This window comes from Kogia breviceps, chromosome 10 (genome assembly GCF_026419965.1).
Source record: "Kogia breviceps isolate mKogBre1 chromosome 10, mKogBre1 haplotype 1, whole genome shotgun sequence".
Lineage (NCBI taxonomy): Eukaryota > Metazoa > Chordata > Mammalia > Artiodactyla > Physeteridae > Kogia > Kogia breviceps.
The window spans coordinates 8,278,693-8,297,045 of NC_081319.1; the positions used below are offsets into that span (position 1 = coordinate 8,278,693).

An 18,353-nucleotide genomic window follows, 5' to 3' on the forward strand; every position below is an offset into this window, starting at 1 on the left:
CTAGGGCGGCGGCTGAGCAACCCCAAGGCCGGCGGTTGTGACCCTAGTCCTAGATGATTTGGGGTTCCTGGGAAGGGGACAGCCGAGCCGCACAGGCGTCGGCAGAGAAGCGTGCGTTTTCTCACGGCCCTCGGGGTTTATTTCAGAGGCCGATCCATCAGATCGCTCCGCAGAGTCGCGGGGAGTGGAACCCGGGAGCCCCCAGGCCCGCCGGGGCTGCGCGTCGGGCCCCGCCCCGCGCGCCACGCCTTAAAGGGCTCGAAGGCCTGGGGCGCACAGCGGCGGCCACGGTCATGGAGGGGGCGCTTGGCGCCAACTGGAGCGCCGAGGCGGTCGACGGGAGCGCGGCGCCGCCGGGGGCCGAGGGCAACCGCACCGCCGGGCCGCCGCAGCGCAACGAGGCCCTGGCTCGGGTGGAGGTGGCCGTGCTGTGCCTCATCTTCTTCCTGGCGCTGAGCGGCAACGCGTGCGTGCTGCTGGCGCTGCGCACCACGCGCCGCAAGCCCTCGCGCCTCTTCTTCTTCATGAAGCACCTGAGCATCGCCGACCTGGTGGTGGCGGTGTTCCAGGTGCTGCCGCAGCTGCTGTGGGACATCACCTTCCGCTTCTACGGGCCCGACCTGCTGTGCCGCCTCGTCAAGTACCTGCAGGTGGTGGGCATGTTCGCCTCCACCTACCTCCTGCTGCTCATGTCGCTCGACCGCTGCCTGGCCATCTGCCGGCCGCTGCGCGTGCTGCGCCGCCGCGCCGACCGTCTGGCCGTGCTCGCCACGTGGCTGGGCTGCCTGGTGGCCAGCGCGCCGCAGGTCCACATCTTCTCGCTGCGCGAGGTGGCCGACGGCGTCTTCGACTGCTGGGCCGTCTTCATCCAGCCCTGGGGGCCCAAGGCCTACGTCACGTGGATCACGCTCGCCGTCTACATCGTGCCCGTCATCGTGCTTGCCGCCTGCTACGGCCTCATCAGCTTCAAGATCTGGCAGAACTTGCGGCTCAAGACGGCGGCGGCGGCGGCCGAGGCGGCCGCGGGGCCCGAGGGCGCGGCGGCGGAGAGCGCGGGGCGCGGGGCTTTGGCCCGCGTCAGCAGCGTCAAGCTCATCTCCAAGGCCAAGATCCGCACGGTCAAAATGACCTTCGTCATCGTGCTGGCCTTCATCGTGTGCTGGACGCCATTCTTCTTCGTGCAGATGTGGAGCGTCTGGGACGCCGAGGCGCCCAAGGAAGGTAGCGCTGGCGGGAAAACGGGAGGAGGGAGCGCGGCGGGGCGGGGCCGTGGTCCTGCCGCGTCTGAACGTCCAGGGGCCGTTCCGTTCTGGGGGCCTCATGGGGGGATTTGAGCCATGGCCCCGGCGTCCGCTGGCCTAGTGATTTGGGGCGTAACTTTCCTGAGCCTTGACTTCCCTTTCGGTAAAATAGCAAAATTGAAAAAAGGACCAGCTCTCCCCAGCAGCAGGAGAAGGAGATGAGGAGATGCACGTAAAATCCCCAGCACAGTCTTTGGGCTGCGTATTTGGTTTACTGTTACGGACCAGGAAACTGAGGTTCCGGTGAGTGGCCTTTTCCACCTGCTTAGCGAAGCGGCGGAGCTGAGTTTCCAACCCAGGCTCCAGCTCAAGCTGCTGCCACGTAAAGTTCACTTTACGTTGAACTTCCGCTTTAAGTTCAAGTCATCCTGAGTCCGAGGTCTGGTTTGGATCAGAGCAGCGGGAGGTGGGTGATTGGATTCCTCCCCAGCCAAAGGGCTGAGAAGCTGCGGGGCGGGGCGCCGTCAGGGTGCGGAACCCTGTCGCCCAGTGGAGGTGAGCACCGCGGGGACGGCGGGCAGGCGCGGGGCTGGCGCTGCTCAGGAACCGACATGGCTCTTCTCCTGTGGGTGGTGGTGAGGGGGGCGGGGAAGGGCCGGGAAGGGAAGAGGGGACGCAGACTTTCCCATTTCACCGCGGAGGCGGGGAACGCCCTCTCCAGATTGAAGGACTGGGAGGCCAGGGCCGAGGGTGGCCGGGAGACCGGGAGGAGAGGGTAGAATGGAAGGCTCTGTACAGGGGAGGGATCTTGGGGGGAGCAGAGCGCCTCGGGTCCGACTTGTAGCCGTCGTTTTGCGGCTGGGACCCTCAGGCAGCTCCCGCCTTCAGCCTTCACCACGGATAGTTCAGGTGGCTCATTAGCGAAGAGCAGGAGGGGTGATCAGTGGTGGTGAATGACTTACAGCTTTTGGTTTGAGGGTAAGCACATAACACTGCGCTGGTATGCCCGCGGCTCAAATGCTTGTAAGGAAAGACCCAAGGGGTTGGCTTTCACCCCTTCTGCCCTTGAGATAGTGCAAATGTCCCGTTTCTGGATAGAATCACTACTGCTAACGGTAGTCTCCAGCACAGCCATCCCGTGGAAGCTGAAATCTTCCTTCGTGCAGCTGGATAACTTTGCTTTGCTCGCTTCCGCAAAGCACAGACTCCTTGCTTGCCCCAGCCGCCCCAGTTAGCCCAGTGTCCGCCGTAGTGGCCAGAGCAGTTATCATTGAGCATTTATTGAGCAGCTGGGGTATGCTCTGCTGGGTGGTTTGCAGGTGACGATTGCCATGAAGACTCAGCAAAGCCAGCCTGGCTTCATGGTACAGCCCCTGGGAACACCTTGCAGAAGGGGTTCAGGGGTCCAAAGAGGGGAAGGCACTGGCTCCAGATCACACAGCAGATGGGAGGCAGACTAGAACTGGGGTTTCCTGCCCCCACCGCATCCCCCCAGCACCAGGCTTCTTTTGAAGGGCACATGACTAGGGAGTTGGGTTGGGCAAAAGCCAGTAGTGGGTGTTTGTAGACAAGGCATCAGGCCATACCTGTTTCCTGGGTGGGATCTGAAGAGATACTTGACCCAGGTCTTGAGGAGCTCAGACCCCAGCCCTTAAGGAAGTGAGGCCGACACTCCCTTAGAGCAGCTATTGGGGAGACTTGGCATCTAGGCCCCCCCTCCAGCCGTTACTCACTGAAGGGTCTTCCTCTCCCTCCTTGCCCCTGGGTGTCTTGCTTTTAGAATGAGGACGTTTCAGCCTTGCGCTCGTTCGTTCTGCAGATAGTCTGCTCCTCCCTCTTTGCCGTCCCCTCGCCTCCCCTGTTCATTTTCTCCCTGGTGACTTTTCTCCTTCCATCTCCGCCTCCCTTCCCTCCGGGACTTCCATGACGGCACCTGCGCTCCTCCTCACTTTCCTCCCTAGAGAGTGAGTATGTGGTCAACTCAGATCATGGGCACTCCGTAAAGTTTAGATGCTTTCTACGCTTGAAAAGCTTATCGAACAATTCATTTTTCTGTCTTAAAAAGAGGATACAGGAGGAGAGAGCGAGAGGGAGTTCCCAGCTCAAGTGGGGCCAGAGGCGTTTTGGGTACCTGTGGCCACCTGAGAATTTCCCGATGGGTGAGGGTGGGAGGGGGGACGTGCAGCGGAGATGGGCTTCTGCTCGGGCTCCAGGAGCCTCCGGTCCTGTTTCTCTTTGCTCCTTTCCTGGTTCCGGGGAAAGGGTGGTGGCACGTGAAACACCCGGGCCTTCCACGTCCTCCTTGGCATTCTGCCCTGGCTGCTGTGAGAAGACACAAACGCAGACGACAGGAGAGTCCTGGTGCCAGCCCTCCCTCGCCCAGAGTGACGTCAGGAGCGGGCTCCCGGCTCACCAGCCACGGAGGACTTGGCCTGGTCAGGTCGTGCCTCAGCCTCAGGGCTGCAGGGTCCGGGGATGTGGGCTGAGCCAGAAGCACGCCTTGTACCCACTTGGCATTGACTTGGATAATTACGGGTAGCAGGCTGGAATCAGAACAGTTGTGTTGGGTTTTTTGGTTTTGTTTTGTGTTTTTTTTTTTTTTTTTTTTTTTTTTTTTTTTGTGGTACGTGGGCCTCTCACTGCCGCGGCCTCTCCCATTGCGGAGCACAGGCTCCGGACGCGCAGGCTCAGCGGCCGTGGCTCACGGGCCCAGCCGCTCCGCGGCACATGGGATCCTCCCGGACCGGGGCACGACCCCGCGTCCCCTGCATCGGCAGGCGGACTCTCAACCACTGCGCCACCAGGGAAGCCCCAAGAACAATTGTGTTTACGGTCACTTCAGAGACGTGACTCAGTCTCGAGGCTCTGGGCAAGTAGTAAGGAAGGAACAAGACAGGGACATTCGAGCTGCTTGAGCTTTTGATCAGCAAAGTGGAATTGATGCACAGCCCTCACCTTCCTGTCCAGTAGGAAGGGAATTTACCAGAACACAAAGTCTCTAGACCAGGGCCCTTGGCTCTGCTCATCTCCTGGCGAGTGGAAATCCAGGGAGCCCTTGTGAGCAGCGAGGCTTTCTTCCCAGCAGCCTCGGGGACCCAGGAGCGGGGCCTTGTTCCTGCTGTCAGCTTCATCACGAAAGCCTCTGGGCCAGCGAGCAGCTCCTTAACCACCGACCACGGGTCGGGGCCAACAGGGCGGCTGGAGAAGTCACACGTGCCTTGGCAGCTGGCCTCGTGGCCACCAGAGGACTCCGTGTCCCTCCCTCCTTAGGGTTCCCTCCCTGCGATTCCCTCGAAATCCAGCGCGCCTTTCCCATCTCTCCCCTTGTACACCTTCAGTCACACCCAGCGGCTGCCTTTGTGGGTTTAGAGCTCACCTTGTTCCAAAAATAATTTGAGGTGGGGCCCAAAGATTCGGGTGCCACAGCAAGATAAAATGGACGTGAGGAAACTGGGAAGAACAGGAGAAAAGGTTAGAGAAATGGTAATACAATAATAGCAATTATGAAGTCTCTGTGCGGGGCAAGGGGTGAGCTGCACATGAGGCTTCCTTTTGTAAGAGCCAAAGCAAAGAGGAGAACTCTCGATTTCAGTATTTCCATTGTTCAGAGAGAAAAGCAGGGAGAGGAGAAAAAAGCAAGGGGAGGGTTGTGGTAATGTAGTGAGCCCCCTCCCCCCCACCCCGTTTCAGAGCATCCACATGCTGGTGGGGCCCTGCTTTGGTGAGAATGGTGACGCCGCAGAAGGAGGGCTGGGGCCAGACACCCCTGGCAGGTTTGGACAAGCCCCGGATGGAACTTTCAGGATCAAATTGCACAGCCAAAGATTTGGCACCAGGCTTTTTCCCTTGAACTCCGTGGAACTTGCTTTGCTGCTGGTCCCAAGGAGTCTGACCCCGGAGTGGTTCTCAGGGAGGAGATGAAGATGGATGGGTGGATCCACTTGGTGGAGACTGAGGGTGGGCGCTGTAGGACCCCAGGTCCCCGCGCAGGGAAAGAGCAGGTGTTGGGGCCACGTGACTGGCCTGTGTTTGGAGCCCGCCCTTCCACTTCCTCCTGTGTGTCCTCGAGCAGGTGGTCTCCCTTCTCGGGGCTTCAGCTTCTTCCTCCTCTGTTACAATGAGGATAGCAAGTCTATTCATGGGGCTGTCACGAGGGTGACATGGTGTGACCCGTGGCGCTTGGGGGGGCCGCGTGATCGATGTCACTCTTCTCCCCCCCCCCCCCATTCTAGTTGTTAAATGTTTTGTTTGCCTTCGTGGGGTTGACTTTGAGAATCTCGGCAGGGATTTGGGCTGGAGGAGCCAGACAGTTTTCTCTTGAGAGCCTGGGTGGAGGGGCCTGGGGTGGCAGCAGAGCCTGCTGGGCGGTAGGCGGTGTGGTATGTGGAGAAGCTCGTTAAAGCCGGAGAGCCTTGTCACAGCGGGGGCACCACCTGTCCTGTTCACTGGTGTGTGCCCAGTGCCTAGCAGCAGGGGGGCCGCCTGTCCGAGCTCAAGCGATGCTTGTTGGACAAATGTGTAGGGTATGGGAAGAGGAAGGTGCACGTGATGGGGCCGGGGTGGGTGTACAGAGCTGGACTCAATAGAAATGAGGGCTCTCTAGGCAGTGCTCTGGCCGTAGGGTTGGCTACTTGGTGAAGAAGTGAGCGCCCCAGCACTGGGAGCAATCAAGCTTCTTCCCGGATGGGTACCAGGAGGAGGGTTGAAATGCACAGGAGGCCTAGTTTTAAGTGTTTCCCCCGTCTGTGAAAGGAGCTTGCCAGCACCTCCCGGTTTTTGTGGAACTGTAGCCCCTCCAGTATGGCTGCCCACCCACCCTGCCTTTCCAAGGACACCGTGCCCGAGGTGTGGGTGGACCATATACCTCGGAGGGGCCTGCCGGTCAGGCGACCTGATGATAGGGCGGAGAGCAGGGGCTGGGGTGTTGGGCGGCGGCAGGAGGAGGTAGGACGCAGCTTTCCTTGTCTTAAGCTTGGCCCTCTTGGGCATAAATTGCCATTAGATGGGCAATTAATGATTGCACTCTGGTCTGATTAAGTAATTATGGGTTCTTTTATGTTCTTAGCTAATGCTAATGTTTTCTCTTGGGTTTCTCCCTCAAGGTGACTTTCCCCCAAAGTTTTGATGAATAACAACAACAACAACAAAAGTCTATTGGGTGAAGTTTTGCTATATATTTTTTCCCATGTGATGGATGGCTGAGTGGTTTGGGGAGAGGGTGGGAGGTGGAGCAGGGGGGAGGGGGGAGGGGGGGTGGGGGAGGGGGCGGGCCTACCCCCCACCCCCCACCCCCCACGGAGGGCCCACCCCCCACCCCACACCCCTGCCTATCAGAGCCCCTGGCCCCAGGAAGTGGTGAGAGTCCCCTTCAGAGGCCTGGTCTCAGGGCACCCGTGTGATTTGGGGCATGTCTCTGGGCCTCTGTCATTCCCACCTGAGCAGTGGGGATGATACCTTGTGGTAGAACACAACACCCTCTCTTGGCATCGGTTTCAGTAAAGTGAGGAGTTGCGTTCGTTAAAATCAGTAGCCACCCCTTATGGAGTGCCGGACCATGTGCCCGACCCCGTCCCTTGTCCTCATCCAGACACAGCAAGGTAAGGGGGGGGGGCGGCGTTTTCCCCGTTTTACAGATGAGGAAACAGAGGCTCAGAGTGGCACAGCCTGCTCAACAGCACTGCTGAGTAAGTAATGGGCTTGGGATCTGAACCCAGATCATCTCACGCCAGACTGCCTCCCTCCCCAACACCCTCGCCATTGGGTCCCCTGGGTGCTTGTTAAGAAGTTGGCTTCTGGCCCCGCCCCAGGCCCGCCAAAGCAGAGCCCTGCACCCTCTCCTGGAATCTCTCCCCTGCAATGCCCAGCATGCACCCACCCAGCTACAGGGGCGCTAATGGCCGGCCCTCTCAGCACTGTGGCTTCCAAGCCCGTGTCCCTCGACTCCGCCCCGCCATCCGCTGATCCCGCTGTTGTAGCTTAGTACCTCTCATGTCTGTACTTTCCTTCCCTTTTGCATCACCACCTTCTTGGTTTAGAGCACAGCTTCTCAGCTTTGGCACTATTGACCCTTGGGGGCAGAGAGTCTTCGTTGTGAGTGTGGTGTGGGGTGGACGGCTGTCCTGTGTGATGAAGGGTGTTTGGTAGCATCCCTTGCTCCCGCCCACTAGATGCCACTAGCACCTCCCCGCAGTTGTGGCCACCAAAAAACGTCCCCAGACACTGCCGAATGTTCATTAAGGGGCAAAATCACCCTGGTTGAGAACCACTGGTTTGGACGCACTGTGTTGGCCCGTCCCGCACTCACATCTAACAAAAGAGTGCCCTCGTCTCCTCTGCCCTGGGCTCTGGCCGGTCCTCCTAGTGCACCTGCAGCCAGGCCTGCTGACTTGCCACTTCCCGCAGGGCCTTTTGTACCCATGCTGATTCTGTTTCCATCCCAGGAACGCCTACCCGAGTCTCTTCTGCGGAGACCCGTGCTTCAGAGCCCAAGTCCACTGTGTGGGCTGCTTTGTGCACAACTCCAGGGCGTTCCGTTTAAGGAACCTGAGAATGAGAATGGTCTGTGAGAATGGTATTCCTAGGAGCTGTGCAGTACACAACCTGAACACCTGGACACGGCAGCTTCATCCAGTTCTGACTCTCGTGAAGCTTTCCCTGTTGCCCCCACCTGAGGGTCTCCTTCCTCCTCCAGTGCGTTCATTCTACAAGCAGGGATTCAGCGCCTCCCGAGGGTCCTGTCCACACAACCTCGGCCTCAATTGGTCAGTCCTCCTATGAGGAGAGTTGGCAAGGACCCCTCCCCAGCCCCTCACCCGCCCTCCTGTGGCCAGCAGCTGGCACATGCATAGATGTGGGACAGTCAGGCCAAGGTCGGTCTCTGGGAGGGACGCCCCCAGCTCCTGCCGGGATGGTTCTGTCCCCGGGTGTGGCCACATGGGACAGCAGCCGTCACCCTGGGTGGCGGACTAGAACTGTCTGGGGCTCTTTGCTGGGATTAAGAATAGGGTTTAAGTTGTGGGCCGGGTGGAGAGTGCTGGTGGCACAGGGCCTGGCATGTAGTAAGTGCTCAGTCAATGCTTTAAAAATAGAGAAATTTCAAGATGTTTCAGCATTCTGGGGTCAGTGCGTGCAGCTGAGGGGCAGGTTGTCGTGAGCTCAGGAGCACATTTTTACTGAGGGACTGCAGTTTTTGTAGAGTGTTGGCAAGCCCGGTGATGCTGGGAACAAGGGCGTTGTTAGAGGTCAAGAGAACTTAAGGCCTTGCCTGGAGGAGACAGTAGGAGGCAAGGTGGGGAGGGTCTAGCTCTGGGTTTGGAAACCCAAGGGGACCCTTGCATGAGGGACGGGCGGGAAGGAGGTGTAACCAGGAGGCCTTTCGTGTCCCAGCCCCTGATTCCTGGTTCCAGTGATCCTGATTCCTGGCCACTGAGGGGCCCTGTGCCAGCACCTTCCTCCTTACTCTACTGGGAGCTGGCACCTCCTACCCTTTGCCAGATGCTTCAGTACCATGGGCCTCTGCCCTCCACGGCCATTGCCTCACACGCTAATGGTCACTCCTACTCATTTCTGTTTCTTTCTCTTTCTCTGCCTGACCTTGATATCTGAGTGTGAACTTAATTTCCCAGAGGGAATTGCATTTGAGTCCAGTCGTCTTGTTAGGGGCCCGTTCCCATTGTCAGGCAGGGCAACTGTCTTTTTGCTTTTCCAACATGCTAGTGTCGGTGGCTGATTTATCAGGACTTCCTGTCTGCCAATTTCATGCTCACTTCAACTTAGTCCCTTATTGAACATTTCCCAGTGTACAGTTTCTGCTAGCAGCCAAGGACAGAGCCACAGATGAGACACAGTCCCCAACAACGGATTATAAACATGAATAGTGACAGTATGAAGGGATGATGCTGTGAGAGAGGTATTCATTTATCAAGTCCTGTGAGTGCCCCAGGAGGCATTTATTGATTCAGTCTCCCTGGGAAAAAATCAGGAGGATTTCGGAGAGGAAGCAACATTTGAAAAAGGTTTTGAAGGATGAGTAGGAGCTGGCTATGCAAAGAAGCAGATGCACATTCCCTGATGAGATCATTGAACAGTTACTTTATTTTCTTTCCCTGTATTGGAGGAATACTTGTCATGCTTTAGTGTGCACACAGATCACATGGGGGAACTTGTTAAACTGCAGATTCTGATTCAGTAGGTCTGGGTGAGGCCCATGAGTCTGTATTTTTAACAGTTTCCCAGGTGATGCCCGTGCAGGGCCCCTGCAGCTGGCCTGTTGACTGCACATTGAGTAATGAGGCTTTAATGTATCATCTCTGTGACCAAAACATGTGGCTTGCCTCTACACGTGTGGCCCAAATCGGCAGCAGGGCCCTTTCATTCTCTGAAGGGTGGAGAAGGGCTGGTTGTTCACAGGAAGCCCCAGCTCTTCTGCTTCTAGGACGTGGTTATTCCTCAGGTCTTGCCCGGTGGGCCCCACATGTCCCCAGATTTGAGCAGTGACATCACAGAAGACCATTTAAAGCTCTGTAGCCCACAAATTTAGCTCTTCTTCCTGACCTTCAACATGGTGAGATCACACATCTGTGACTTTTACAATTCCAGTGTGATAACATGGTGGTCTTTTCAAAGAAGGTGCCCTGGAATACATGTTAGTGTTCAATCCTTATGTAAGTGCACATTCAAAGAACATTTTTAAAAAAGCCTTCTGTATACCACAACTCCCAAAGTCTCATGTAGCTCCGAAAGGAATAAGGGATTTAGATTCCTTGTGAGGAAGACCTGATTCAGGATCTGGGCCGGTGGGGAGGAGACCTTGAGCCAAGTGATTGGTTTCTGGAGTGAGAGCCTCTTAGGAAAGTGGATGAGCTTGACCGGATTCAGATGAGAGGTGTCAGCTGAGCCACGGGGCTTTGCATTGTATGTGACACGTGTTCATTGCCTCGGGAACAGCGCAGCCGGAGAGGCCGTGGCCAGCTACCCCGTCAGCTGTTCTGGGCTAATTTGAGCCCAGGGTGACGTGATGGTGACGGGTGGGGGCTGTGCCGGGAAATCCGAACAGGGGACTTCTTGGGGCTTGAGTAAAGCCGGGCTGGTGGGTGGGTGACTGCTGGGGGCACCCTGTCCTCGCAGGGCCCTCGGCTGTCCACCTCCTCCGTGAATGAGGGCGCCAGGTGGAAGTTCAGCGTGGTGTCTGGGTCCCGGGGGTAAAATGCCAGCAGGGGACGTTTGCCGTCGGCGCATGGCCATTCCCGCTCGGTGCTCTGCTTGGCATGTAGGAGCCCCCGCTTGAAGATCACCCCTAGTCCCCAGCCCTGGGCCGCTACCCCTCCCCCAGTGCTGCAGCTCCCTGTGGACCGGAGGGCCTGTCTGTGCTTCTCTTTCCCACTTGAGTTTGTGAATCCCTTGAGGGCACGTCCCCAGGGCCAACTCAGTGGCTGGCACTGAGCAGAGGGCATGGAAGGAAGTGGAACACAGATCTCCTCATTTCCACCCCCCCACCCCCTGCCCCATGCCCTAAGCTCAGGCCAGGCAGGTGTGAGGGCCGATCCCTGGCCCGGCGCCTCCCACTCGGCCTTCCTTCTCTGCCAGGACCAGAGAGAGCTTTCTGCAGGTCCTGAGGCCTCCGTCCTGGGGGACAAGTGTTCCTTTTACCGAGTGGAGTGGAAGAGACAGATGAGAACCAGCTCTGCCGGTGGAGACCCTGAAATCCCACCCTTGCACGTGGTTGCCGCCCCTTCCCTTTTGGGTTTCTTACGTCACCGGCAGAGTGAGTTTTTCCGAAACGGACTATCTAGAGTTCCTTTGGGGTCATGTAATCCAATCCCAGGGCTCCGGGTTTTCATTTTGTTTTGTTTCGTTTTTTAAATTTTGAAGTTGTGGAGAAAAGGGCAAAGGACAGTTTCTTGAATCAACCTTAGATTAGGAGTCCCCAGCCTTGGGCGATAAAAAGTTACACACAATTGACCGTATTTCATATGTGTAAGTAATAATACAATAACTTGAACAAACACTTTGCCATTTACAAAGCCCTTTCACACTTTTTTTTTTTTTCAATTTTCTCCAAGTCCTTGAGGGTGTCACCCCCATTTCACAGGTGAGGATATTAAGGCTCAGACAGTAGATGTGGCTCAGAGAAATGAGTGGGTGGGAGGGGCGTTCACACCCCACGGGTTTGCGTCTGGATCCTCTGTGAGGGGCTCCCCAGTGGCCAGACCCTCCCCCCCAGGAGGTGCTGGCTGCTGACCACACCCCTCTTGGATGAGTCTGTCGATTCTGGTTTCCAGGGCCTTCTTTTATCCACACTGACGTCACCGTCGCTCTGCTTTATGGAAAGTGTGGCTGGGGCCATTGTCGCCGGGAGCTTGGTAGCTCTTCAGAGCAGCTGGCATGCAGGCACGAGGCGGACCTTGGTGCCCTGGTGTGCAGCAGGCACTGGACGTGGGCTGCCTGGGACAGGGTGTTACCCTCTGGCCCCAGGTGCAAGGTGGCCAAGCCAGGGTTTGTGGGAGGTCTGGGTACTTAAAAGTAAAGGCATCACCCAGTTGTGCTTCTGGTGGTGTGGGGAGAAGTGAGCTCAGCTTACCCTGTGGGTCTGCCCCTCCCCTTTTTGAGCCCTTTCCTTCTGCTTTTTCACATCTTCTCCTACAGGCATTTAGATCAAGGATTGGCTAACTTTTTCTGTAAAAGGCCAAACAGTAAACATTTGAGGCTCGCAGGATATAAGGCCTCTGTAACAACTACTCAGCTTTGCCCTTGTAGTGTGAAAGCTGCCATTGACAATATATGAATGAATGGATATGGCTGTGTTCCAGTAAAACTTCATTTACAAAAACAAGCAGCAGGGCTTCCCTGGTGGCGCAGTGGTTGAGAGTCCGCCTGCCGATGCAGGGGACACGGGTTCGTGCCCCGGTCTGGGAGGATCCCACGTGCCGCGGAGCGGCTGGGCCCGTGAGCCATGGCCGCTGAGCCTGCGCGTCCGGAGCCTGTGCTCTGCAATGGGAGAGGCCACAACAGTGAGAGGCCCGCGTATCACAAAAAAAAAAAAAAAAAAAAAAAAAAAACAAGCAGCAGGTGGGGTTTGGCCCATGGGCTGTTTGCTGGCCCCTCGTCCAGACCAGGAGACATTTCTGCCAGGAAGGGTGGTGATCTGATAGGAGGCAATGGCTTTCCCCTCCCGGTACGCTTGGATTTTAAAAGACCATTACAGGACTTCCCCGGTGGCACAGTGGTTAAGAATCCGCCTGCCAATGCAGGGGACACGGGCTTGATCCCTGGTCTGGGAAGATCCCACATGCCACAGAGCAGCTAAGCCCGTGCGCCACAACTACTGAGCGTGCGCTCTAGAGCCCGCGACCCACAACCGCGGGCCTAGAGCCCGTGCTCCGCAACAAGAGAAGCCACCGCAATGAGAAGCCCCACGCACTGCAACGGAGAGTAGACCCCGCTCGCCACAACTAGAGAAAGCCAGCGCGCAGCAACAAAGACCCAACACAGCCAAAAGTAAATAAATAAAATAAATTTATTTAAAAAAATAATAATAAAATAAAAGACCATTACTGGGGAGTGGGCAGTGCTTAGCCTCTGAGGGGGCCTACATCTGTTTTAGGAAAGGAAAGTTGCTCTCCGACTCTGTCCTTCAAATCATATGATGAGAGCAGTTGCCCAGTCAGCCCATGTCTCTGCTTTGGGACTGAGGGGATTTGCTCACTGGAACCAAGCTGACTAGTACGGATGCTGACCTAGCTTTAAAAGACATCAAACTTCATTACTTTCAGATGGGAACACAGGGTGACTTGTGGGTCTCTGGGGAAGGCACTTCCCTTCTCCGAGCTTCACTTTCCTCTTGTATAAAATGAAGATGAGACTGCTTTGAAAACTGTTCTGTTCTGTGCAAGCTTGAGCCGTGATTCCCATGGTTGACATTGCTGCATTGTCATATGCCCCCTTGGGAGCAGTGTCATTAAATGCCAAGGACGACGCTTTCCATGCTTTGTTCTGTTCCTCCCCTTCTTCAGTTCTAGGAAGCCTTTCTAGCCACTGGAAAGGGCGATGTTACAGCTTAAACAAGATACAGGAAGTGCAGAAAGTAGATGAGGTGCACTTAGTCCTCACGCTCAGAAACCGTCAATGGCTCCCCGGGGCCTGTAGATTCAAGTTCATGCTCAGCCTGGATTCAAGATCCTCCTCCTCAGCCTGGCTCTTCCCGGTTTCCTCTCCTGTGAACCCACCACCCCCCAACTCTGGCAGCCCCTGAATGCTGTTGGACAGGCTCACCTTTGTACCTTTATTTCTGCAGCATCCTGCCTTTGAAATGTCCTCCATAGCCTGTTTTCTATTCCCAAATAGCTTGAAATTCCACTGCTGGGAACCCATGTCTTTGGTTGGTTAGGATATTGCCCAATTTTAAAAAAGTCCAAATGTGCCCTTAGCATTTGACAACTTGACACGAGCAGGTTCAGCTTAGAGTGTCATCCTTCCCCGAGAGCCAGGCCAGGCCGGTCATTCGCGTCTGTGGCCACCAGGTGGGGATAGAGGTGCTGGCCGTGGTCCCAGCTTCTCGCATCCAGGCTGGCTACTTGGCGGTGGAAAAACTCGGGTGGGGCTACTCAGGAATTCATTAACTGTTTACTTTTTTGTGGTTACTGTTTCTGTAGGTTGTTTGTAAAAAAATAGGATAAATAAGTTAAAAGATCCAAATGTCATGAGGGAGGCGAGTAACTTATATGAATAGCTAAGATAATGCCTTGTAACTCTGTTCAGCGAGGTCAAACGTGCTGCCTTTCTGTTCAAGTGAGAACAGCATCCCCGACACGTCCTTCTACCCATTTCATAGCTCTGTACACCTATGTTCTTCCCTTGTGTCTGGCAGTTTACTTCTCAATGCCTTAAAAATTTTTTTTTTTAAATCTTTTTGCCGCACCGTGCGGCACGTGGGATCTTATCCCCCGACCGGGGATCAAACCCGCGCCCCCTGCTCTGGAAGCACGGAGTCTTAACCACTGGACCACAAGGGAAGTCCCTCGATGCCTTTTAAAATTTTGACTTTTATGTGTTTATTTTGCCTGTTTCATTTTATATGTTTAATTATAATTTTGAGATATTTTTAGACTTTGTGATATTTCACCAGGTTTCTAAACTTAAATTCATCCTTTTTTACACACCGAAATCAAATATTTTTTTTCCATTCTCTTTCATAGAATTCAACAGTACTGGCTTCCCCCCACCCCACCCTTCACTTTTCTTTTCTTTACTATTTTAGTGTAAGGATTAGATCTGCTTTCTAATCCTCTGCTTTCTAAACATTTTCGTTTGCAGGACTTGTGGGCTTTGCGTGTTGTAGCTTGCTTTGGTTCTAGCAGGTGCACCAGGTGATTAGAGCAGTGGTTCTCACACTTGGGTGTGTGTCAGAATCCCCTGGAGGACTGTTTACAGCAGATCGTTGAGCCTTATCCTCGGGAGTCTGATCCCTTAGATCTAGGGCGGGGCCTGAGAATTTACACTTCCGTCACGGTCCCAGGTGAGCTGGGGACCCCACTTTGAGAACCACTGAATTCCTCTTAAACAATCACCCTCCCCCTTTGGTGCTTGGAGACGAGGCTGACCGACGTCTCTGTGCTCTGTCTGCATCCACAGTGGCGTCTCGATCTTGCAACTCCCGTTGGCCTGTGAGAAGTTCTTTACTGGATTGAGCTCTTGAATTCTGGAGTTCTTCCTTGGAAACTTGTTGCAGAAAATATCGGACTAGTGGATTTTCCGAGCCTTCTTGCAGTTACCGTTATTCGTAAAGGGTGTGGCCGTGAACAGCATTCTTGGGAACACCGTTTTCCGTGTTGGTTTCTGGGGGGGGGGAGCCTGTGTCCTCCTCTGCCACTGGGGGTGTGTACATTTGTCAGATTAAGACCACTGAAGGAAACCCAGGCTCCCCACCCCACCCCCTATTTGGAGGTACTTAGGATTAGGAATTTTCCTTTCTCCTTGAAGCTGAAATTTGTGACAAGCAATGTCTTGAAGTTGATTTCTGATCATTAATTTTACCTGAAATTCAGTCAATCCTCAGTGTAATAGCTTCTGCACAGTGCCTCGTATAATTTTAGTGTCCCCTTTTCCTGCACAAGCCTTATTTGTCGGCTGAAGCAGTGCTCTGAGGCGTATCTTCACGGAAACACTCTGTGTTCTCGGCTGTGAAGGCAGCACACGCCTTCTTGTCGCTGTGCCTTCGCCTGTGCCGTCCCTTCTGCCCGAAGCGCCCTTCCTCCCTTCTCTGCCTGGGAACCTCCTAAGCATCCTTCAGGGGGCAGGTGCTCTTTCACCCTCGCAGTGTTCCCGGGAGATCTGGGGCCGCTTGTTATCCCCGTTTAAAGGTTAGGCAACAGCAGTTTCTTGGGGAGTTGAAGTATTTGTCGCTGGCGGGGCTAGACTACAAACTAGGTCTGGCAGCTTCTGCCTCCGCGCTCTTGGATACTCTGAGTGGGAGGCAGCTGATACTTGAGGGGTGAGTGATGAATGGACGGACAGGTGGCCGTGCCGATGGAAGCCCGTGGTGGGTAAGCTTTGCTTGGGAGAAAGGACAGGGAATGTTCCAGGGTTGGGCTAAGCTGGGGAGGGCGTGGGGGGTAGGCTGGGTGCACGCCCAGAGCACGGATACGGAAGGCAGGCGGACTGGGTCTCTTCAGCCCTCCGTCTTGTGACTGGCACATGGCCTCTGTTCGCAGGAGGTGATGCTTCATGCCCCAGTAGTGGTGATGCCCTGTTCTCCTTTCTCCCCACCCTCCCACCTTGCAGCCTCGGCTTTCATCATTGCCATGCTGCTGGCCAGCCTCAACAGCTGCTGCAACCCCTGGATCTACATGCTCTTCACGGGCCACCTCTTCCACGAGCTCCTGCAGCGCTTCCTCTGCTGCCCGTCCAGCTGCCTGAAGGGCCGCCGGCCCAGGGAGACCGGCGTCAGCAAAAAGAGCAACTCGTCCACCTTCATCCTGAGCCCGGATGGCTCCAGCCAGAGGGGCTGCTTGCAGCCATCCACGGTGTGACCGGCGGGGCCAGGACCACCCCTCTTGGCTTGGATTGTACAGCAGGGAGTCCGGCCATTGGTGGTCGGGTACGTGTGTGTATAAGGTACCTTTCAGTTTGTGCCCCTCCACATCTTGCGGGGGCTCGAGCGGGGTGGGGGTAGTGGTCTCCGTGGGCGAAGGTGATAGGGTGACTCAGCCATCAGCCAAGCCCCGGATCTACCCTGGGCTCCCACGGGTACCCCTGCTGCCCTGACCCCACTGTTGCATCTGGCTGCTGGATGGGTTGTGGTTTTGTTTTGTTTTGTTTTGTTTTTCCCCTGGACCTGTAATTTCACTCCAGTATCTTTTTACTCCTTTATCCTGGGATCTTGTGAAAGGTCGTAAGTTTAGGATTGGTGACCAGATGGGTGTGGGAGCCTAGTGTTCTGAGCTTTGGATGAGAAATGGGACCTCGGTGGTGGTGGTGCTGATATCCTACTGGCCTCAGAGTGCTTCTGCCTTCGAGGGGACTGGTGCTAGCATCCTTGAGCACCAGCTTGTCAGACGGTGGCCCTAGAGCAGGAGATTCTCTTAGGAGACTGTCTGGCACAGGCAGCCAATTAAAACTTGGGTTAAAAATGTTTAAGAGGAATAAAATGTTTAAGAAGCTAATGCTTGAGAAGTAGTTGGGAAAGAAAAGGAAATAAAAGACATCCAGATTGGAAAAGAAGTAAAACTCCTTACAGGTGATGTGATTTTGTATATAGGAAATTCTAAGGGATTCATGCACACACATGCACACACAAACCCATTGGAACTAATACATGAATTCAAGGTTGTGGAATACAAGGTCAATACAAAAATCAAGTGTATTTCTTTACACTGGCAATGAACAGTATGAAAATGAAATTAAGAAATAATTTCATTTATAATAGTATCAGAAAGAATAGGAATAAATTTAATGAAAGAAGTGCAGGACTTACATCCTGAAAACTACAAAATATTGTTGAAAGAAATAGAAGACTTAAATAAATGGAAAGACATCCTGTGTTCATGGCTCAGAGACTTCAATATTGTTAAGAGAACAGTACTCTCCAAGTTGATCTATAGATTCAGTGTAATCCCTATCAAAATCCTGTCTGGCTTCTTTGCACAAGTTGCTAAGCTGATCCTAAAATTCACATGGAAATTGCACAAATAATAGAATAGCCAAATAAACCTTGAAAAACAGGGACAGAGTTGATGGATTCACCCTTCCTGGTTCAAAACTTATTACAAAGCTACAGTAATCAAAATAATGTGGTACAGACAAAAAGATACATAGACCAATGTAATGGAATTGAGAGTTCAGGTATCAACCCTTAACGTTTATGGCCAGTAGATTTTTGACAAGTGTGACAAGAGAATTCAATTGGGGAGATTGTCTTTTCGATAAATGGCGCCCAGACAGCTGGATATCCACATGCAAAAGAATGCAGTTGGACCTCTACCTCATACTATATACAAAAGTTAACTCAAAATGCATCAACCTAATTGTAAGAGCTAAAACTATAAAAGTCTTAGAAGACAACATAGGGATAAATATTTGTGACCTTGGGTTAGGCCATGGTTTCTTAGATAATGACACTCAAAACAGAAGTCAAAGGAAAAATAGATAAATTGGACCTCATCAAAATGGGGCACAAAACTTTTGTGTTTCATAGGGCACTATCGAGAAAGTGATAAGACAGCTCATAGAATGGAAGAGAATATTTGGAAGCCATATACCTGTATCTAGAATACATCAAGAATGCTTACGATTTAAGAATGAAAAGCCAAATAACCCACTTTAAAAAATGGGCAACGTATTTGAATAAACAAGTGAATAGACATGTTTTCCTATCTTCTCCAAAGAAGAGATATAAGTGGCCCATAAGCACATGAGAAGATGCTTGATATTATTACTCATGAGGGAAATGCAAATCAAAACCACAGTGAAATAGCACTGCACACCCAATAAGATGGCTCTAATCAAAGATACGGGCAATGATAGGTGCTGGTGAGGATGGAGAGAAAGTGGAACTCTCCTCCGTCGCTTGTGGGAAGGTAAAATGGTGCGGCCAATTTGGAAAATAGTTTGGCAATT

General features: G+C 53.9%; 1 protein-coding gene across 3 annotated transcripts in view; it reads left to right on the plus strand.

The window, feature by feature from the left end:
- The first annotated feature begins 293 nt into the window (after positions 1–293).
- OXTR (oxytocin receptor) overlaps positions 294–18,353 on the plus strand; it is a 75,948-nt gene continuing 57,888 nt past the window's right edge. For 2 of the 3 annotated variants that reach the window (XM_067043087.1, XM_059077748.2), the window contains exons 1-2: positions 294–1,221; positions 16,020–16,352. In XM_067043087.1, coding sequence (XP_066899188.1) covers positions 294–1,221; positions 16,020–16,267 — 1,176 coding nt within the window. In that variant the 3' untranslated portion in view covers positions 16,268–16,352. The remainder of the gene's footprint in view (positions 1,222–16,019; positions 16,353–18,353) is intronic. The other variant, XM_067043088.1, reaches the window with a different exon arrangement.